The sequence below is a fragment of the Plectropomus leopardus genome, chromosome 20 (assembly GCF_008729295.1).
Source record: "Plectropomus leopardus isolate mb chromosome 20, YSFRI_Pleo_2.0, whole genome shotgun sequence".
In the NCBI taxonomy this organism is placed as follows: Eukaryota; Metazoa; Chordata; class Actinopteri; order Perciformes; family Serranidae; genus Plectropomus; species Plectropomus leopardus.
In genome coordinates this window covers 6,073,105-6,096,476 of record NC_056482.1, presented here as the reverse complement: position 1 = coordinate 6,096,476, position 23,372 = coordinate 6,073,105, and the positions used below count along the sequence as shown (strand labels likewise).

General features: G+C 39.4%; 1 protein-coding gene across 1 annotated transcript in view; it reads right to left on the bottom strand.

Annotated features, from left to right (window-relative positions):
* LOC121959824 (formin-binding protein 1) overlaps positions 1–23,372 on the bottom strand; it is a 69,988-nt gene that overhangs the window by 46,021 nt on the left and 595 nt on the right. Inside the window, 1 exon segment of the mRNA XM_042509335.1 lies at positions 6,900–7,015. Coding sequence (XP_042365269.1) covers positions 6,900–7,015 — 116 coding nt within the window.

Sequence of the window (23,372 nt, the reverse complement as noted above, 5' to 3'; positions counted from 1 at the left end):
TCATAAATCACTGCCCCCTCAGGAGCATGCATGCAGAACCAGTCACCAGAAGAAAAAGCATGCTTTTCTTATGCAGCCATTGCCCTTGTTTTGACTCTGGCTGCATGTTAGTGGCACAAGATGAGAGCACTGTGAGAAGGAGGAGAAGGGAAAATGTGATGTTGTGCAGGGATGAAAGAAAACATGTCACTGTAACCTTTATTATGATTATGTCCTTCAGTGTCCTTCTCTCAACCTAGCAACTGTTGTGTTGCTTGACAGGCTCCAGTAAATCATGTCACCTTTGTTTCACCATGACAGTGTGACACACTCACCACCCAACTGCGTTTGGAGGCTGCTCTGTCAACAGAACTTAATAACATGCACCCTACTCTGATGGATGTAGGTGCATATTGTGTACTTATGCTTTCAGGACTCTTTGTCTAATTAAAGACCACTGTTCTCCATTTAAAAATGAACAACCGAGTGGTGCACGTATACAAATAATAGGCAAACACAAACAAGATGAGCCATTTCATTACTACAGAGCAGATCTGAAAGTCAACAAGGACACAAAAGGGAGTCATAATTTACTTTTCCAATCCTGTTTTAAAGGGGTTTTGAAATTCTGGGCCAATACCAATGTTTGAAGTGATAGTTCGAGATTTCTGAAGTGGGGCTGTTTGAACTACTTATGTACAGTCAGTGTATTACACACAGTAGCTGGCGGTCAGCGTGCTCCTGGTTTGCAGAAACAGTCAGGGTGCGCACCCCACAGCTCAGCATTACAATGCTTTACAGAGGGGTTGATATCCAATACATGTTTTAGCCACTTTAAAAAAAGGCCTTCCTAAAAAATACAATAACAATCTAAGTGGATGCTGTATTGAGAGTGTTTTCAGCGTGAAGTTTTGTTTCAGTCGGATCATGTAACAGCTTCTAACAGCACTTTCTGACCCACACAGCTGACTGGCGGTGGATGAAAAATGTAGTGCCAAAGTAAAAGGCGCTGTGATGGTGAGGTAAAGCAGTCAACTGAACTGTAAGTGTAAAGTAATTAACTCCATCATTACACTACCTTTGAACAGGCATAAATCCAATCTTACAAATTCATGAGACAACCTTTAATATCACGTTAAAAAAAAGAACCGCTCCAAAATAGTTTTACTACATATAAAACATCTATTTTACATTGATGTGAAAACATCAGAAAATTTCTCTTTGAATTAACTATATTTATTCAAGTTTCTCACCAAAAGCTACGTTTTACAAGATTACATTCGACGTTACGACAGCAGCAAACAGCGTTTTTTGTTTTTTGTCTTTAAAAGCGTGTGTAACCCTTTGTATCGTTGTGTGTACCCTCTGTAACTTTAGAGGTTGTGTTCTCCATTAGTTCTTTTTTTTTTCCGGAAGCAGTTTTTGACTCACATGGATAATTGATCCGTTGATCCATTTAATGCTGATCAGATCATATTTACGGATGACAGGAGCAGCTGCTGTTAATGCAAACTTTTACACCCCAACAGAATGAACAATTAAGTTTCACTTTCAAGGTGAACATTTATTTGTGGCAGCAGATGCTGTAAATGTGGTGGGCCGCAACATACGAATGAATGTATGGGAAATCTTGGTTAGAATTTACTTTCACCCAATACTTTTTTTTACTGAATAGAGCTTGCACAAGTCATAATGTAACTCAACACAATCTCCATGAGCTGTTAGTGTCAGGCAGTGGCTGCTCAGGTCAAACATGAACTAGCTCTCCTCCTGCCAATATTAACACAAATCTGTTATTTACAAAGTAGCATTATCAGGAAACAAGAGGCTGCGTCTCCTGATGTCACAAGAGCAGGTTAACTGCGTCTTTTCATCTCGATGTAAAGATCTCTGTCCCAAACACGTTTTCTATCCTCATCCCCTTGTAAGATAATTTCACTGTCACTGATGGAATCTAAATGCCTCAGTTTGTTTCCTACTGAAATAAATAATGCACGTGTTAAAAAAATAAAAAAAACATGTTATGTGTGTCTGGCTCTGCTCACATCCCCCACGCCTCTCCTCCCTGGTGGTGTTTGCACTGTTGCTAGGCAGATCTGCCAGTCTATCTCTCTCTCTGTCCTTCTCACCCCATCTCTAATTATAGTGCCGGTTCCCACTAACTCATTCAGTCACTCACTGCCAGATGTCAAACGTCAGATTGTATTTGTCTGCTCCTTTCAATAACATGACAAACCTGTCAAAATTAGAGTAACAGGCAGCTAGCACTTAATTAGGATGATCAAACAACGTATGTATGTGTGTGTCTTTGTCTGGAGATGATACCACATCAGTGCTACATACAGACTGACACTGTAACCACAATAAAGACACCCTCACCCAGTCTCTTTTGTTAGCATGACTCTATTCCAACTGCATTATGGATTATGCCAGACTGGAATTTGGGGGAGGAGGAGGCATTAATGCATTGCCCCGCAAAGACTAGACTGAAGCATTGTGCATGTTTACACCGAAAGGATTATTCGTGGGATTAGTGCAGTGTGTGGTTAGTGTGGTGATAGAAACGGTACAAAGTAGTGTAATAGAGGGCGTTCATTTGGTGAGGAATTTAGGCCATTTCATGTAGTTTACTTGTGCAGCTGGTGATCAATAATTACTAATCTCTAACTGGCCCATTTCTGTTGGGTTTTTTCACATCAGCATTCACTGGGGAAAGAAAATCTGTAACTAATAACATAAGGGACAAACTAGAAAATGTTTTCATGATCGATCTGCTGAATATTAGGCGTGTAAGAAAATATCGATATTGCGATATTATGTTCATGATACTGTATCAATTCTCAAAAACACTGCATAGATTTTTAATTAATAATTTACATGAAAAGATTGTGCCAGTGGTTAATTCTGTGCTGTTTTTAAGCCCCTGCCCGCTAGATCCTTCAGTAACCTCTCTTCAGTCATTTGTATCTTCCAGTGCAACATAAAAACATATAACTAGCCTCAACACAAAGAACACGGCCCTCCTAAACAGGCAGAGTCACAAATGCTGTACCGTTAACTGCAAAGTTAGGTTTTAAAAAGTGACAAAATATTGCCTTGCTTACAGTGTCCCAATTTGCTGCAATATAGTGAAGATTGTTCTTGTGCACTGTTGTGCACTTGTGCACATATACCTACAAAATGTAATGTACCAAAATCCATATATATTCCACATAATCATGAGCCATTAATTTGGGTGTAATGCACGTAATTGGGAAGGCTGCGATCATCTGACCAATACGCTGATGGGAGTAAAGAAGGAAGTAGTCAACATTAGGAGGTAGGCTGGGGTGGTCAAACAAACACAGGACTTTCCCCTTTTATACTGATGTATGGGACTGTGTGTAACCAAGTGAACTTTTAAGTTATTTTAAGGTATGTTGTCACCATGTTTCTTTTTTTTCAAAACATAACTTACATAACTTTACGTTAAGTATGTAACATCACTTGTGTGGCACTAATTTGTTAGATATCATAAAAACTGTTGTTTGTGCATTTTCATAAGATATATGAACCAATGTATGAGGATAAGTTGTATATTAAATCGTAACCCCTGTATCATGGTACACCACCAGATTCGTGTAACAGATAGCCCTATAGAATAAAGTTAGCATTTAGTCTGTAAATCGTCAAACAACTGTGAAAAATCACAATTTTAACAGTGAAAAAGAACATCATTTATCACAATTACATCTTTTCAGAACCCAAGAGGATGTCCTCAACTGCTTTTTTCATCCAATAAACACTCCAGAACCCAAAGATATTAACTTCAGCTTCACATTTGAAAGAAAAGCAGCACATTGTCACAATAAAGAAGTTGTAACTGAAAAAAGTTTGGCTTTTTTTCTTGAAAAATGACAAACTTCTGATCAATAATCCAAACTGATGCCGCTTGCTTTTCTGTCAATTGATTTATTTGTTAATCGACCAAGCATTCCATGTCCCATTTAGCCATACCAGCAAGCGAGCACTGGCAAAACTACATCTGCAAAACCTTTCCAGTTATATGCAATGCCACACAACACAGATGAAAGAAAAGAGGACTAGATCAAAAAGGTCCAAATTCCATTACTTTATTAGATCCAACAGCCCTGCATTTCTTTTGGTTTAAGCATCCCTGTTAGATTAAGCCTGATTTCATGAGCTAAGTTGATTAAAAGGGATAATTAGTCCTGAGGTATGGCCAAGTAGTAACACAACAAAGAAGCAGTGTGCTGAAAACACAGGAAAACCCTATGACTCAAGCTATCCTGTCTGTACGTCCTAATTTCCTCATTTAAGCCTTTTTTTGACAAGTGTGCCAATGAACATGTGCGTGTCTGTGTGTGTGTGTGTGTATGTGTGTGTGTGTATCTACAGGATAACAGACCCAGTTTGACAGCGGGTGCTCTGTGTAAGCACATTGACTGAAAACATCCGCACCATCTGTGGAGCCTGAGGTTCAATAACAGCCAACCTGCCATGGCAAGACGAGTCTACCCCGGTCCTTTTGTCAAACATACTGCAGACAGACGCTGACTAATTCAATTACTGGATATCTGTATGTGTTCAAGTCTTTGGTTGCTTATCTTTGTTGATGCAATATCTGTTTGAAGCTGCTTTAATGTGGCTTCAAAGCATGGATAAAATTACGAGTTATCGAGAAAATGTACACACGAACAAAAGCTTGCTGTTGACTAATCACTTGCTTTTGGTGAGTGTGATGTTATTTCTCTTAACCCTTGAATACCTGAGCAAATTGAGTTGATGTCTTTAAAAAACATAGGAAGAGGCCAAAGAGCAACAAAAGAAGAAATGGCCAAAAAATTATCAAGAAACAAGTAAAACATACAATAAATTACCTGAAAATTAGTTTAGAAAATACATTTTAAATAAGAAGAAAAGTAAGCAAACAAGAAAATGATCTGAAATAAATGCTTAATATTTATAGTAATTCTGTCACATAATTTAAATATGTAATTATGATAGTTATAAATATAGGTTTTCCCTTGGCCATTTTCTTTTTCCCTTAACATTTTTCCTGAGCTCTTAAAGAAAGCACAAGAAAAGCTATGTCTCTCCAGGTTTCAAATGGTTAATTCAGATGTTTCAGCAAATGTATACCGAGAGAAACTGGAGCAGAATTAAGACGTATTAAATCAATCCACACATTTAAAACAGCATTTGTGTGAAAAAAATGCACATCTGTGTGATATGTGTGTGTCTTTGATTGTGAAAAGTTCATGGGTGCAGGGATGCTTTATGGATGATGCATGCGTGTAAACACAGACTACTAGTCCTATTATCTCAAGAGGACTTAAACTGAGGTTTTGGGGTTGGGTTGTGAATACTGGTTGAATAATCACTATGAAACGGGGGGGTTGGGGGTCGATACTTAGAGCATTAGCCATATTGCGAGGCCTCTTTATAGATGGGGATTATGGATTTGGGGGGTATCTCCCACTGTGTTGGGATGCACGAGGACTTATGAGATGGATTCTCTCAGTGCAGGACTGCTCATGCTCAGACCACTGCCTCTGAAAATCAGTGACTGCACCAAAACACAGTGTATGTAGGGAGAACTGAAGGGGGCGGGGCCGACAAGGGGAAAAAAAATCTGGGTCAGACCTGGGGTTGATAATGCTGATACCTACTAGTCTCTATGGAAACACAAGCGCCACCCCCTCCCCCTACAACCTGACTTCCTCTTGCCTGAAGCAGAAGCTAGCATAGCAGACAGCGTGCATGCACGACAAGGAGGCAGACAGAAAGACGCTTTATAGACACAAAAAAGAGAAAGATGGAATAGACATCCTCTTCTCGCCTGTTTATCTAGATCTACGCTGGCATACAGCAATTGTGCTTATTATTGTAATACAACACTGCTAATGTGCTGCTTCCCATATGGGGATTCCCATTTCAGTTTCACTCTCCAGAGGGAGGTCAGAGGTCAGAGTCAGCTACATATGAAGCTGGTAAGGACTCAGTCTCCTGTTTCAAGGACACTTCAGTAGGTCAAATCATGATGCAGATGGGGGGGGTTTCTTTATAAGAGCCACCTGGATGGACCCTAATTACAGCCATTCAACTCTGAATATGGATTATAACTCTACTTAAAGAAGTATTTTATTGCTGGAAAGATGTTTTTTTTAAACTGGGCTGTCTATGTAGCAGAAAGACTCAAATACTTTGGAAATTGTTGCTACAAGACTGTAGAAAACAATGAAAAAGGCTGGCTTTTGCTTTAGCTCGAGAGGTAGAAAACCTACAACTACCAGAATGCACTACTCCACTGGTTAGGTGACATCATGTGAGCTTATCTGTTTTGACAAACAATATGGCAGCCAAAAACTATAGTAAAGTCAAGTTAAACAGTGCACTAAGATATGTTTCTGAAAACATTTAAAGCAAGAAATAGGCATTGCAGTTGCAGAATCTTGGTTCATATTTGATCAGTACTGATTAGATTTTTCCATTTGATCTCAGTATTTTCAGCTTCCCTTTTCACCATTCAGGAAACAGTATGGCGCCCTCTTCTTGTTCAAAAATTCTCATAAGACGGCCAAACAGTACACAAAAATATGTTTCTGAAAACATTTTAGGTGAGAAAATGACCATTTGATCTAAGCTTGTTCTGATTTTGAGAGAGAAAGAGGGGCATCTCTCTCTCTTTCTCTCAATCCGCTTCTAAACTCTTTGTGTCTGTAATGGCAGTAGTTCAAGAAACAGCCCCAGAGCCAGCGAAATTAGGCTGGATGACATGTTTTGCGAGAGATGAGCAGAGAGATCTAGGCACTGGTAAGATGAAGGGAAGTTTACCAAAGTTCATTTACACATACTACCCACATTGTTATGATACAAAGCTGGTTGAGAGCTGGCAAAGTATCCCTTGAAGTACTCACCTAATTTGTTTTGCATAGTTGGTTTCGATCTCTGACCTCTCCTTGACGAATTTGGTGTACTTCTCTACAAACTCGATCCCCCACTGTGTATGCTTCTCCAAGTTGTCAAACTGATCCTGTAGAAAAGACAAAGATATAATGATTAAATCACTCAGATTACAAGAGCAATAGCAATATAACGGCATCAAGTATACCAAAAAAAGGAAGAGATTTCAAGCATAATAAAAGATTAAATCACCTTGAAGCAGATGTTGTATTTTATACAGGACATTATGCTGAATTCAAATGCATCGCGTCAAATATTACTAAGCATCCTGTATTTGAGAATAGCCTCGTCAAATTCATCCTAATCTTCTAAAAATTCAACTTACATTCATTGTGAGAATGTTGTTCATCTGCCTCCACTCAATTTATGTGGTTGTGAAACAACCTGTTTCTTCTCAGCTGCTGATCGGACAACAGCTTCTGACCAACTCTCAAGGCTACAATTTATACATTCAACACCTTCAAATGTGACATTGTCTGGCCTTTGACTGACTCTGCCATTTTAAGTTGCAGTTGTGACAGGTGAGTTTCCACTTGATATACTTAATACAATTTAAAAGTGAGGTCTTTGACAGAGGCTGTAATGTAGTTCATAGTTAAAAAAAAAAAGCCAACACTACTGATAACCAAATACAGCTGCTGGGGCCCAACTCATTATTCATGATTTGTGTATGACTTGTGAGGAAAAAATGAGCCTCTAGTTGGCTGAGGTCATGTCTTGAAATTCAACAGTTCTCAAAAAAAGAGTATTTCATTTGCACACATGCTACAGCTAATCTTTGCTGATAATCATACTTCACTATCAAACCATATTCGTGACAATGCGGGTGTGATTTTTAAAATAAACCAAAAAAAACGACCTTGGTGTAGCTCCAACAGTCCCCCATCCTCTCTTCCAACATGTCTGGAGTCTTCCTGAGTCCAGCTAAAAGCTTCACGAGCACGACACACTAAGCATGTGAAGTGTTGGCTCGGAAAGTTCGTCTGACTCTCTGAGTAAACCATGCAATGTACCCAGCTTGAAGCGTCTCTGCACTAAAAGCATTTTGATATCAAAGGAACAGGAAGCGGTTGTGGTGATGAAGAGTTCGAGAGCTACACTCTGGCCTCCACAGTTGTGCAGCCCTTTCAGGTATCCTTAACTGACTAAGTTGTTAAAATCAGATTTCAAGACGATGTATTTTTGCAGCTTTATTAACATCAGACGTCGTATGAAGTGTGACGATGTCTCTCAAACACCTTTGAAATAGCACTCAAATAAACAAATAAAAATAAAATAACAAATAAACAAATAAAAAAATAAAATAACTTCCTGTCAACCCTTTGAAACCTGACTCGACATCAATGTTCTTGTGGTGCATTCAGACACACGCAAATATTTAAACCTTTGAACCCTCAGAAAATTTGTTTGTTTTCAAAAAAAAAGGGGGGGGGGGGTAACTTGGCAAGAAATGTCCCACAAATTGCAATTAGATAATTAGATTTAGATTTGTTTTTTTCTAAAATAAAATAGGGAAAATGTCCACATAAGTATATCTTATAATCATTATTAAAATATTTTAAATTATTTTTTTACAGAATTATAACAATTTCTAAGCACTTTTCCTATCATTTCCTTTGTTTGTTTTACTTTCCCCTGTTGTTGTTGTTGTATATTTGTTTGTTTGTTTTGGTTTTCTTTTGCTAATTTTCAGGTAATTTCCTTGCACTTTTTTAAATTTCTTGCATATTTGTGGGTTATTTGTTACCCAAAACTATGAATCCAATTCACCCAGGTTTCAAGGGGTTAACCCTTTAACACCTGAGCAGGTTGGCTTGATTTCTTTCTTTCCATGGAAGTCAGGCATTGAGCAACTAAGAAGGAATATAAAATAAAACACAAAAAAAACAACTTAAAAATTAGTCAAAAAAATCATGTAACACAAAACATAAAATAAACATGGAAATTACCTGAAAAAAACTAAAAATATAAGAATTGTGTAGAATAATATTAAATATATAATTATGTTCATTCAATTTAGTTTAGTTTGAGAGTTTTTTTAACTAGCTTCTAAAATTTTTTCAAATTAATAATTTCTTGAAATTTGCCTTTTTTGGCAAAAAAAAGTTGGTCATTGTCTTTTTTTCTCAGTGTTTCCATAATGAATCAAACCAATTTTCCCAAGTTTCAAAGGGTTAAAGCACTCAAGTACAACAATAGAGTGGGGGGGGGGGGCTATCCATTCTGCATTGTTAGTCAGTCTGAATGAGCAATCACTCATCAACAAACCACTCAACAGAAGAATGACAAGATAAAAACAAACCATTACACATTTAACTGAAATAATGCAGCAACTCCACGTCACCTCTATTTGTTTGTGTCCTCAAGACACCTATTTCTCTTGTTTCCACAACAAACCTTTCGTTGTTATGCCCAAGAGCGTGCTCATTCTCAGAATGATGTGCCAGTTAGTCATCAAACAGCATTTACTTCATTATCTCTTGAAGGCACCGACCAAACAATCGTCCCTGCAGCTCCATCATGCACATAAAACCCTCCTCTCTCTCCCACACACATAACTCAGATTACCCTTTTTTGCAGGGGCACCATCTTATCCAGCGTGTCTCTGTGTGGACTGTGTACCCTTTTGAAATATCCAAATCCACAAAATGTCCATCCAACTCCAAAAAAACGGCACAACAAAGGGTTGAGGTTAGGTCAAAAAGGGCGTCCCATTTCCAAGGTATCCGAGTGCAGATTAGTGTCGTGGTTTGGAACAATGTCCGCTGACCCCACTCCCACACAGTAACAGAAGAAACTGCACAGATTTAACAAGTAAATTCCTGATTGTCTAGAAGGAGAAGGAATCACAGGGAGCAGGAGAGGAACCGATGCAGCGCTTGCTCCCTCACACAAACACTCTGAATCTGAGGCCACGGCTGCCCCACAGCATTCAGGCTTAATGCTCCATCAGGCGTAAGGTGGAATAAGTGGGATGGGAGAGGAGGATAGTGAGAGAGAGAGAGAGCGGAAAAACAGAGTGAGGGGGGTTGAAAGGAGTAGAAATGACAAGAGAGGCGGGATTACATGGGAGGGGGTTAAATTTAAGGGGGTGGGGGGGCGGGTATCCAATTGCTCCTGGGACCTCATAAACTCTTCACCATATTTGAAATCTTACACGATATATAAAATAAAGGTTATGATTCGCAAAATGATGACTCACACTCTGAGCTCATGAGTCTTTGCGAATATTAGATGGGATAGAGGCTGCTCTGGTAAAATGGAAAACCCATCATCAAAGCAATTCTCCAGCTCCAAGAGAAAGAGGTGATTAATAAATGATGAGCCTAAGTGAGGCAACTATCAAAGACAACAACACATTTTGTGTCAGATGTGAGCATACAGTCTTCTAGTCTCCATGCTTTCTTACACCAACAAACTCACATTTCAACTTGCAAAGCTCTGTACCTGTTTGAAATGATTTGGCACTGGTCAGAGAAAACAGATCCAATGACAGGAGTCAGTTAGCAACGCAGACAAGTATGCAATCTCAGAACCCATCTGTGTGGCAACAATAAACCTTGGGGGCAGCGTCAGATATTTTCGGAGATCCAGTGTGGTGTAGCAAGCAAATATTTGGGCTAAAACTTCCTCATCAGTACGTCGCTCATTTCAGCCAACCTCTGTCAAAGCATATTTGCATATAAATGCATATATATATATAAATGCTAATATAAAGCTAAACTATCACCAGGCAGTAACTGACAAGTTCCAAAAATGCATTTCTCCAAAGAATGCCAATGGTTAACCGTTATTTGTTCAACCACCAAGAAATTTTTTGACCAGTTTTGCGTGATGGTGCACAAGTTGTGGAAACATGGTGGCCACCCTCAAGTCTGACCAAGAGAGCCTTTAGGGAGTAAGCAGCTCAACTTTTGTTTTGAATATATATATATATATATATATATATATATATATATATAATAAAAAACTATTAAGAGGCAGAATGCCAAGAACAGATTTGTTTTGGTGAAAAAAAATACTTTCAGCTAGAAAAAGATGTATTTAAAAAAATGTGAAATAAATAAATCTGCTTTGTTACAGAAGTTAGCATGTGGTCACTGCATGCAAATCATACAGTGTCAGGCACTCTGTCACAGGCTGCACAGTTACCCAACTTATGTTCAAACATGCAATGGAATTTCTGTAAAACCTCCTTCTATGGGCCCCCGTCATAAAGACTAATAACTCCTGCTCCAGCTCCAGTCTTTACTTCCATGCTGTCATCTGCAACCTCTGACACCTGACCCTGCTCCTGCAGGAGGGAATAAGTGGGAGATCCTTTCAGGAAACAAACCAGCCCCTCTCTGCTTGTTATTTCAGGACTCAAACCCAGTCACTGTGATGCATGTACTATTGTGGTAGTACATGAAAGAAAATAAATACAAGTGTGCACAGCTAAATATTTTTTCATTATCCAGGAAATGGGAAACAGGTTCAAATGGAGAACAAAGGACACACGAAGCAGCCGTTACTAAATATATGTAGGTTGCCCATGTGCTGTAAGAAAACAAATACATGCTTGTTTAAGGATCAGCCTCCTGACCTCCAACTGCCGATGGAGATTATGGCGCAGTTTAATGTATTAGACCGCCAGTTAATCTCAACTAATGCACAGTATTTAGCAACCATTCCTGATCAGATCACACTGACCCTTTTCTCTTCCCTCTACAAATACAAGAACAAGCATATGACAGAGGTGAGTCTGGTGCAGGTTAAACTGGTCTCATAATAATCACATATCCTGATAGCTTCCTACAGAAGTTTTTTTAAATAAAAAGGCTGCTGTCAAGCAGGTATACTCAACTTTCAATTTCTGAGCTTTTTGCAGGTCAGTGAACGCAGCGCATCGGGGCGCTCCATGAGTTATTTTTTTTCCTCAGTAACAGTTTGTGACTCAGGGCAGGATAACTGATCTGTCGGTCCATTCACAGTTGATGAGAAAAATCCTATGGATGGGAGAGGCTTCTGCTGTGAGTGAACGCAAACTTTCAGACCCAACAGTATCAACGGTGAAGTTTCACTTTAAATGCGGCTGACGTTCTGCTACTCCATCAGTGCCCAGAGTACGCTCTGGGCTCAGAGAGTGTGGTGCTATACGTAACAGAACAGTATAACAGCACTCCTGATGGAACGGTCCAGCTCCAAAAATAAAAAATCTATTTGTAGCAGACTGCCCCAAATTCATAATGAGTGGGAAACCCTGGTTAATTATCACTACTGTAATGATTCAGTCTTTGAAGCAACTGAATACCTGAAAGTGAAATTTAACCACTGCACACTTCCTAATGTTGGAATCTATATACCACTGGATTTATTTTTATCAACGAAATGTTTTTTTTTTTAAAAATCCCATTCACAGAATCTGCAGACAATTAAATATTTACAACTTCCTCTCCTTACATACACCAGTCACATGCAAAGTCCACAATAAAAGCTGTTAAATCTTACAGTGGCTTCCTGTTCTCTCCTTTCCACCACAGGAGGCAGTCAAGTAATAATACTGGCACCACTGCTGCTGCTGCTGCTGCATTTTCTTTTAAAAAATCCCCAGTAGGTTTCAAAGAAACAAGGTCTAGAATAAATAGAGCATGTGGAAGAACTGTTTTCTGACCTGACCACAAATTTCCTCGGGAAAGATGGGTTTGACATAATAATGCACCTGTCAACCTTAGAAACAAGATGAGTCATGATGCAGGAATGTAGACAACACTAAATAACATCTGTTTGACATGGTCATCTCTGTTTTAGGGAGAAAAAAAGGCACTATAATGAGATCACAGAAAGAAAAAAAAGAAAGATCCAGATCCATGGCACACCCTGAGTAGAACCACTTCACAGCATGTTTGGTGATAACACAACTGCACTGTTTTTAAGACCACTAAAAAAATGCTCCTGGGGACACCTGCTTTATTACAGCCTTGCCGACTCTGCAGAGGCCGGTTTGCTGCTCTGATGATCACAGCAAAAATCAATGCACCATTACAAACACACGAGAGGGGGGAAAGGGGAGTTGGATCATTGGTACACTGAGAGAAATTATCAGACAACAGGAAATCCCTACATAATAATTTAAATAGATGTAAATGAAGATGTGACTCAGACATCAACAAAAAACTCAAATCTAACGCACAAAAATTCCCATGTGTCTGTTAAAGCGTACTGATGCTATTATTATTATTATTATTATCATCAAGATTTCATAAATGGGTGCATTTTGTGTCTGATAAGTAAGGGTACAGGATTGACATATGAACTGACCCAAACACATAACTGATGGAAATCACATTTGTGGCTATTGCTTTCATGAAACCATTACTCAGATTACTCAAGCGATAACCTCCATGCACTTTAATCAAAATAAAAATAACTATTTTCCAGTTTGCAATGCTCTGTTGCAACTATGAATACATTCCTGCGGGTACTAAAAAAAAAAAACTTTAACCTTCCAAAACTCAGCAACAAGATTTTGCAACTAAGTGTTAAACTTTCAAAACTTAGCATCAAGCTTTCACAAGAAGCTTTAAAACTTTCCAAACTTAGCTTTAAGGTTTCAGATTGTGTCACAGTGCTATCTACGTGAAGTCTAGCAGATGCCACGCCAGAGCTGGGGAGAATCCACAGAGGCTGAGGGGACAGATGTTCAGCTGGAAGGGGGACAATAGGACAAAAGGCCTAGAGATGCTTTTGTCTTTTTTTTTTTTAATGGTGCATTGTGCTGAGCAAGGACAGTAGGTGAGGTTGGTGGGTTTGTGCTGAAAACATCAAAGATTGACTGAAACCCCATATACCTCATTGTCCACCACAGAGAGAGTCCATTCACTGCTCGAAATCAGAAAAAAGTGGTATGTCAGAGACAATGAAAGTACTGACTGCGTCCATACGCCCAATTAGTGTTGTGTATAGTGGGAGAAGAAAGTGGTGTCAGTTTTTATGCTTTTATCTATCAGAGCCATTACGGTAACCATGAATGAGTTATTTCAGGAGCCCTGTTAGCTAACAAAACCCAAACTGCAGTGAAAATGACAAGGGTGAGGAAACTGCATTCATCCAAATGTGGTCATTAGTCTGTGAGGATGCTGCCAATTCAAATAATAGACAACTAGTCCAATTGTTCTTGCAAAACTTGCCCTGCCTCATCGAATGAAGCAAAGCAGCAGAAAATGTTTATTGCTTTGGAACTGTTCGAGTAATTATCAAAAGCCTTACTGACCACAGCAGACACAGCAGAGAGATGACACAGAGCAGTAACGCAGAGCCACTGAATCTACTGTGTGGTCCGTGAGTTGGTCAATGCAGCGCTTTACTGTGACTCGCGACAGTGGGCGTCCAGCAGCAAGAACAAATATTTGGGGGAGATGCCAAGCCCTCTCTCAAACACACACCGGGCTTTGTATGAGAAAGCGGGGCGGAACAATGCCTCCATAGCCCGGTGTAACCCCTGTGTCGGAGAGAAGTCACAGGAAAAGTGAGGGCGGAATCACACACACAAATGTGCTCGTGCACACACGTAAACAAAGACCGATGACCATGTGCTTGACCACTGAATAGCAACCCTCAGCTAGTTGTCATGGGTTATTAGAGGTTGAGAGCGATCCGTCAGCCCCCTTTGTGCACCCACCCTACATGAGGATTCAACAAATGAATGCAAAGACAATTTTCAGACAGTTTTTAGCCAGTTATTAGCGAGTGCAGCAAGGTAAATCCATTTTGCTGCCTAGGACTCATTTTTAAAAAAAATCATTTTCTGCTGTTGGTGTCTCATACACTTGTTAATATCTGGATTACTGTAAGTTTCCCACACATTCATTTATTTGTGGCGGCCTGCCACCTTTAAAACATCTGCCACCACGTATTGATTTTTATTATTTTTGGACCTGGACCATTATTAGAAATGCCAATGAAATATATATATATATATACTTGGGATATCAATCGAGAATATTTTTGACCGATAACACATGTCAGAGTATACGTTAATTTCGATACTGTTAAGTTAACTGCATTTGCACCAACTAGGTCTGGTAGGAGCTAGCAAGCAGCACCGCTCATTCAGCCATTACAGCTAGTAAATCTGTTTGAACCGTGTTTCTGTGGAAACACTGTGTGTGCCCACTACCTGGTCTCCCCTCAGCTCGCCACGGTGACTAAGCAGCTCAGTTTTGAGCTGTATAACCCTCTTTAGCATTGTTAATTATAATGTTGATTCCACACAGCTAGTGTTGCTAACATAGTACACAATTCTAAAAGGGTTTTGCAGTAAAAATAAAGCTGGTGGGAAACTGGACTGCCACTAGCTAGCTACCGTTAGTCCCCCCCCCCAATCCCAGTGCAGAGCAGAGCAACCTAGAAATAAGTGGAGATCAGATGATGTGCAGTGAGTATGTTTCCACATGTTAACGCTGCTGGCCTGCTGTCTATCAGCAAAGCTAACATAAAATAAAATAGAAGGAAAAACATTTGCATCACAAAATATTAGCATGTCACCACCTCTAAATGGATAGCGCTTTGAACTCTAGCGCTAAAGCACACAATGGAGTCAGTGGAGTGTCAGACTTAAAATAAAGTTTGTTTTGTATTTTACTTCTTTTTTCTTCTTTTTTTAAATTAACCGCTTTGTTACTGGTTCAATTAATGGGTGTCTGCTTTTTGAAAGCAGGATGTTTCATATTTTTGATTTCAGTTGATGTTGCCTCATACACTTGTTAAGGATCAGATTTCTGCAATTTAGCTTGATTCAGACCTAACTCTGCCTATTTGCATGCAGACTTTCACTATCACTGTCAGTTAGCAACTGCCTCATGTTGACTAATAAATATGACCACAGCTTCACACACATACAAACTTTCTGCAAAATATGAGCAGCTGTTTGGGGCAGTGGGTGACCTTATGTGTAAGAGCACTTGTTTGCATGCCATGTGCATATTTATAGAAACAACGCCTCTGCCGGTCTGAAAGTTAAGAATGTGTGTTGGCGTATGCACACACGTGTATCATGCTTCTATGCTCATAAAGCATTTTTTCCCTGTGCCTGCCTGTGCATGACCCTCCTAGCTATTTATCCCTCTGCTGCTGTCCGAGTCACTTAGCAGTATCATGTATGAGTTGTCGGTTTACTCTATAAGTACCAGCCCTTATTGTAGCAGTTAAGCAACAGGAAATTGCTGCTTCTCAGTTGTGAGTCATAGTAACTGGAAGGACAGTCAACTCATTCAAGGGCTTAAAAGGAAACAGCAGCACTCATTTAAGCTCATCTCTTGTAAAAGTCTTATTAGCAGGCGTCTAACGAATGCTTTACAAAGCAGACGCTCTTTTTTTCTCATATTGCACAATGGTATACACCACAGAAATCCTATGAGTGGTGCACAGCCTTTGTTACCAGACCACTGTCACTGCTTGAATAGAAAGATACGTTTTATTTTACGTCTCTGCTCACTTACAGCACTTGTCATCTTCATCTGCAGCAGCACCTGCAAATACTCTTCATACGGGCTCAGCTGGCACTCTTCCTTTTGCTCCTCTGTGTCTGATTTCACAGAACGAACATTGTCCAGGAAAACAAAAAACTCACTTCTCCTGCGCAACATGGTCATGGTTTTTCGTGCAACACCAAAAGTAGAAAAAAGGAGCTCTGAACAAAGTTAATCCATCCCAGACGAGCACAATACAACAGAGGAAAAAGTCTTTGTCAACCAGAGTAATCTTAAGAGGTTAAAGATCCTGCATATTGCAATGCAAACATTGGATCACACATCATATATCCTGGAAAAATAAGAACATTTTTCAATCGCAGCGCACCTAATGCAGGCAGAACAAAAAGTCTAATGAGAACGAACAACAGAAATGTTGTAAGTAACCAGCGCAGAAGTTGATTAAATGACGTTGTCATTAATCTGATTACTACACCTCCCTTCTAACTACCTTATCCACCCAATAGGACGCTGGTATTCTGTGGATTAATCCTGCTAGGCTAGCAAACACACATCAGCCATTGTTCTTCTTGAGTTGTTTTTGTACTTTTTGGGGGATAAAGCTCTTTAAATCTTATATAACAAAGTCTCTGGAATGAGGGAAAACTTTGAACTGAACAGTCCCGATATAAAAACACTACAGTGACACTTTATATAGTAAACTGCTACAACATAGCAAGCTGTCAGCTCATTCATTCTGCAAACAAGTTGGGGGTAATCCAGATTTGCCTGAGATAGACCATCTCTTAGCCCAAGAGCTTGAAGACAGCATATGGATAAAACAAGTGTGGCATTGATAAAAAAATTGAATCCGTTTCAGTTCAATAGCACTGACTGACATGGTGTCTGACTTATGCCTGCCATGCATTAAGCCTTTGAAAAAACTGAAACCCTCTCACATCTAAAGAGATTCAAAAGCTCCAATATTTTGACTTGAGATCTACAAGGTCACTATTGGCAAAACTGCAACTAAAGATTCCTATTTCCCATCCTGCTCCTGGTGGAAAATATTATGCCAAAGTACCTTAAAGCAATATGACATATTAGCAATTTCTTACATATCCACAAAACACTTAACTAAAAAAACACATGATAAAAAGTGTCATATGTCAACAGAGTGGTGAAGGGATGATGTATTTTTGTAAGCCAACCAGGAAGTTGGCATCACACTGGTTCCCTCGTCAAAAACCTGATGGGATTTTCGATTTTTGCCAAAAATAAGCTCTGTGACGAACACAAGTTTATGAGACTTACACGTTTAGTTCAGCATGATAATCTTCACAGATGAACACCACTTTTGTGTGTTTTGAAGCATAAATAAAATCGCCAGAAGCAGAAAGCTATTGTTAGGTTATACACAAACTACATCGTGGTCACGCGTCTTAAACATCACCAGTAAAAAGACTATAAAACATGTTAAAACACAATCGAAAAATATTATAAACAGATAAATCTACAAGTTCGAGCGTTCGAGTCTGTAAAGCAGTAAAGGCCGACAAGTGGGTTTAATGAGTATCAAGATCAAACAACATATCAGTATCAGCCTCAGATATCCAGTAAGTAAATGCTAACACACGGCATGGAACAAGCTAAGGGCCGAAAGTGGTTACTTAACACTGACTTGGTGTTACTGTAAATGACACCCCTGCTCAGCTGTCCACTAATAGTTCACATGCTATACATGGCTCAGGTGAATCTCTTGCCCTGGCACTCAAGCCATGTGCTGCCATGACATATCTAATGTAGCCTTATCTGCTAAAGAACTATGATTTCAATATCACAATATGTTCTTTAACAAAATTATAAAAACGCTACCTTCACGATTACTATACATCCTTGCCAATAGGTGTCAGTCTTAAAATTTAATCACACTGTAGCTGCCATGGAAAGTTGAGGAGGAAAAATAACATGCAAACAAACATCGCAGGCATGTAATTAAGTCTGCTGGCAAACACGATGGCAGCAAATGAGAGACTAGATTAAACATATTTTATGTTTTACACTTTGTCTCGAGCGTGTGACTTGCTCAGTTTACTGTTCATAAATAGATCTGTGTGACGTGCTGCCTTTTTATTATCAGTGGCATGTTAGGCGTCTCTCCTTGCAACAGCTCTTCACTCACTACAGCTACAGTTTAATAACTTTTCTCCAGACGACAAGAGTCAAACCTCTCCCTCGAGGATCATATCCGTCTGGCCATGTGCCAACCATGTATTGCATTTCTGCTTTGACTCTCAGACCACTTGTTTTCCTCAACAGGTAAACAAGAGTGTCTGCATTGCTGGTGCAGTATTTCTCTACTTACTGTAACAACTCATTTAACTTAGGCGTAGATTCTGCAGAAAGGTGTCATAAGTCATGATAAAAGTCATGTAGACAGTACAGCTGGTGCAGCCAATGAGGAGCCTTGCTATTTTTACCCGGAGCATTGTATTTCGCCGGAATGGTCTGCTGATGTAAACACAGATAAACATATAGCTGTTGTGGTTGATGGCATGGGTTTCCTCAACAGTCTATTGAGCAAATCTGTGGTGAAGGGAACACTCCCTGATACATTTTTTGAAGAAATATTTACTATAAAAGAAATGCTATTGAAGAGGGAAGTACTTAAAGTGACAGTGTGTAGAATTTAGGGGGATATATTGACAAAAATAGAACATAAGTATGTTTTTTTGTGTAAAATCATCTGAAAATAAGAATCGCTGTGTTTTCATTACCATAAATTGAGCCATTTATATCCACATCAGAAGCAGAGTCCACTATGTTTCACCTCCATGTTTTCACAGTAGCCCAGAATGGACAAACCAAACACTGGCTCTAGATATGGCTATTGAGTTTCCACGTCCGCCACAACGAGAGCGTTGAAAAAAATACTGACTTTTTGTATGTGAAACTGCTTTATTCAGTGTACTTGTTGGTTGAAATCACTGGGTCAGTTTTTTTTTTATAGAGGAAGAGAGCTCTGCAGATAATTCAACTCTCAGTAAAAACCTCCTGATATTTAGTGTGAAAAAAACGTGAGCACACATCAGCTAGGCTAGTGGCACGTTTCCGACATGTTCCGGAGAAGATAAAATGTCTGGGAATAATTCGGTTTACAGTAAAAACCCTCTAAACAATTGACACTAAAATAATTTTAACCGGGAGGAGTTTCAGCTGGTCCTCACCAATAGATACTATTATAATAATAATCATAATAACTTTATTCATATAGCACCTTTAAAAACAGAGTTTACAAAGTGCTTTGACAACCAAAGCAAAGCAGAAATGGGATACATAGTCGGCGATACAAAAACAGAGCGCCAAACAGCCTTGTTGAACACAAGCGAGTAGAAACTAAGGTAGAGTTAGGATAAAATTAAAACCAGAGCACAAATAATGCAAAATGCAGGGACAAGTAACAGACCAAAAACAACAACAGAAACAATAAAAACAATCAAAACCACAAAAAAAGGGAAATAATATCCATAAAACAATGAAATAAAAATTAAACCCCCTAAATCTTACACACTGTTTCTTTTAACAGACTGCACGAGAGAGGGAGATATTATTTTGGATTTCCTATTGCATCTCCTCTATCTGCTGTTACTACTGGGTGAAAAGCAAATACTTTAACCTGCTAACAGCCCACAAGGTCTACAAGACCGCAGCTTTATTCTCTCTTGCAAACAACAAAGGGTTTATCGCTGATGCTAGAATATTTTACAATCCTATATTAAGGGTGAAGACCTCAGAGGATTTGGTGTAAGTGCTTTCAATGTATCATCAAAATGAGCTGAAACATTTGGGTGGTTCTTCTTTTGCTTTGAGTTTTCCATGCTCTCTGAATCAGGTGGCAGCACTTTCACTCCACCCTCGTGTCTCATCTCAGGATATGAGTAAAAAATGGCACTTGCCTGACACAGCGAGCAGGAAACTCATCTTGGAATGACTCCAAGTTCTCAGTGTGTGAGCGTCACAATTGCACAAGTGTTTTCTGTGATAATGTAAAGCACACTGAGGGGTAATATCTACTCTGGGAGGTATGTTAACTTATTAAATTTGTGAGCAAGATTTGTCTCTGTTATTGAATGAAGCCAGACCCTGAAAGAGGAAGTAATGGATATCATTTCATATGCCAAAATCATTTACTAACACAATCAGTGACCTCCACCCTCTCTGTCTGGCATCATGGGCAATAATAAATGTCCACAGCCCCCCATTAACAACGTTATTTTAAATAACTCATATGAAGAAAGATATTCTAGCTCCAGTGAAAATGAAGCATCCTGCAGATTCAGGAGCATTAACAAACCACAATGAAGTATGATCTTGCCAAGAAGCCTCCTCAAACCCACACAGCCTCTCAATAATCACAAAAATGTGAGGTTAATTCTCCCACTCTGAGAGGGAAAAGAAAATCTAAGCCGAGAAACGTTGAACAGCCATTGCGAACAAGCTTTTATTTTGAAGTAACACGCATGATTGTATCCATAAACAAAAATTAGAGGAGAGGGGAAAGTGCATGAGTCAGAGAGATGAAAGCAGAGAGAAGAAAAGAGCAAATGAGGAAATGTGGAAGAAGAGTGGGCCAGAGTGAAAGCTGGACAAATCTTCAGCAACTAGAATATTTTGAAGCAGTGGGAGATGAATATGTGGCAACTGCATAACTGCAAAAGCCAGTTTTCATTACGGTTTTGAGTCATTTGACATTAAGCAGCCATAAAGTACTAAAAAGGTTCGCTTGGTACCGACATTGTCTACTGAACACATCTGGTATCCCTTAAAAAATAAAGAGATATCTCAGGAAGCTAAAATAACAGACCACCACTGTCACAAGAGCATAAATTCCACTGTTTCTTGGCCTTGGACATTTCCCCTGACTTCATGATCACAAAAGAGGACAGATGGAGAACTGAAATAACAGTACCAATAAAATTTGCACTAGCATCTTAAGCACACACACAAACATGCAGTGGATGTGTTTGCTAGCTAGCTCTAGCAAACATCTGTGCTTACATCCATACATCTTTGGGGCAAATAAACACAGACTGTGATAACACTCCAGAGGTCAGACCTGTACCAATAAAAGAAAATAAAAATACTCTTTGCATTTAGTCCAATCACATAATTTCATTTAGCACACGGAACGTTTATTAGGGGTATTTTCCTACAGATGAATAGACTGATCAGCTAGTGACTGGAATCAAGCAGTTTTCAGCTTGACTTAAACGCTGGTGATTGAAAAGGAAAATAAAACTAACATTTCTTGAGCTGAGAGGGAGCTGTCAGTCAAGCCTGATCACACTCCCACCATCCGGAGAACTGGTCTCAGTAAAGGTCTCTAGAATTCAAAACATTTTTTCACAATCAAAATTAAAGTTTTGGTAAAAAAGTACATGAATAAATATCACATTTTCATAATGATACCTCTTTTAAACAGGTGCCACCTGCTCACTAACACTGCTGGCACTACTTGTTTATGAGCCACACACTTTAACTCCACAGTGAGGTACACTAAGGCTTGAAAGCAGCAGTAGTTTCAACAGAGATGTTGCAGAGAAAGCAGGCTGTAGCCCTTTGTTCATCCTTCACCTTGAACAGTCGTAAAACATCACAGGCAATCTCTGTTCTAGTGTTACTCCATCACTCCGTTGAGGAAAATCAATGCTGTCACTGCCTGACACTTACAGTATGTAGTACAATATAGCAGTAATTAGGAGAACATGGAAGGCCTTGAGGCTCAGGTGACAATGTGTCAGAGCTCATGTGACCCAGACCCCACCGTAGATATCATTTCCAGCAGTGATTAGAGGCTGACTTTACAAATAACAGAAGAGGCAATGACTACAGATTATAGGCTGCAACAGTCTGTGGTGGGAAGGACTGAGTCACCTTTTCATGGACAAGATGACAAAATAGCTTTTTTTCTGCCACTTTGTTAGGAGGAAGGGGAAGGACGACACTTGTGGTCAGAAAACGCCCAAGACAGAATATCTCAATTAACCGTTTGGCGTTTAGGCAAAAAACAGTGAAAATGTCACAGTTTCCGGGGGATGACTTCAAATGTCTTGCTTTGTTCGACCAACGGTCCAAAACACAAAGGTATTTTAAATGTATCTAATCTGTCAATATTTATAATTTGGAATATAACAAACTCCAACACAAAACTTTGTTTAAATTCCTTGTGCAAATGTTTAATCAAAACTCAAACATCCAACAGCAAGTTCCCAGCAACTTTTTTTTATATAGTCAAGTGAAAATTGAAATAAAAAATGAATAAATAAAAATAGTTTCCTGAGGTTTTAAAAAGTAAAAGTTACTCCCATGCTGACACTTACTTTGCACTTTTGAATGAATTAATTTTATCAGCTATCATTTAAATAAAACGCCGTTACAGATAATCAGCAAAAGGCCAAATATCTGCCCCAATAATTGGCCAGATCAATAATCTGTCGACCCCTAAATAGGAGTACTAAAAGCCTTGATGAGCAGTTTTACAAATATGCTAACAAAAAATGCCTTTTTATTGGAATTCACCTGCATGTCGCACAAATGTCAGTGTGAAACTACTACTGTTTTAATGCTCTCTCACCTTCCCCTCCTTTCTTTCTGCTTCTGTCTCCCCAGGGTGCGGTCTGAGGCCTACAGATCAGATGTGAATCCATTCATCACTCTTTTACCGTCATGGAGTTTCAAAGAAGGAGCTGAAGAGAAAATGGGCTGGGGGTAGTATCACTGAGTCAGCAGGTGGGTAGCGATGAGTGTAAGATTTAATGGGGGGGGGGGGGGGGGGGGGGTTCTGAAGTAGTCTGCCAAAAGGTTTCAGTCTCTGACCCCCTCTGACTCCAGCAGAAGGAAACAAACTAGCTCAGGTTTCAGTCCTGGAAGTGCCCTGAATGTCAAGTAAGCAGCAGGGGATGAGGCCGGGCCCTGGGG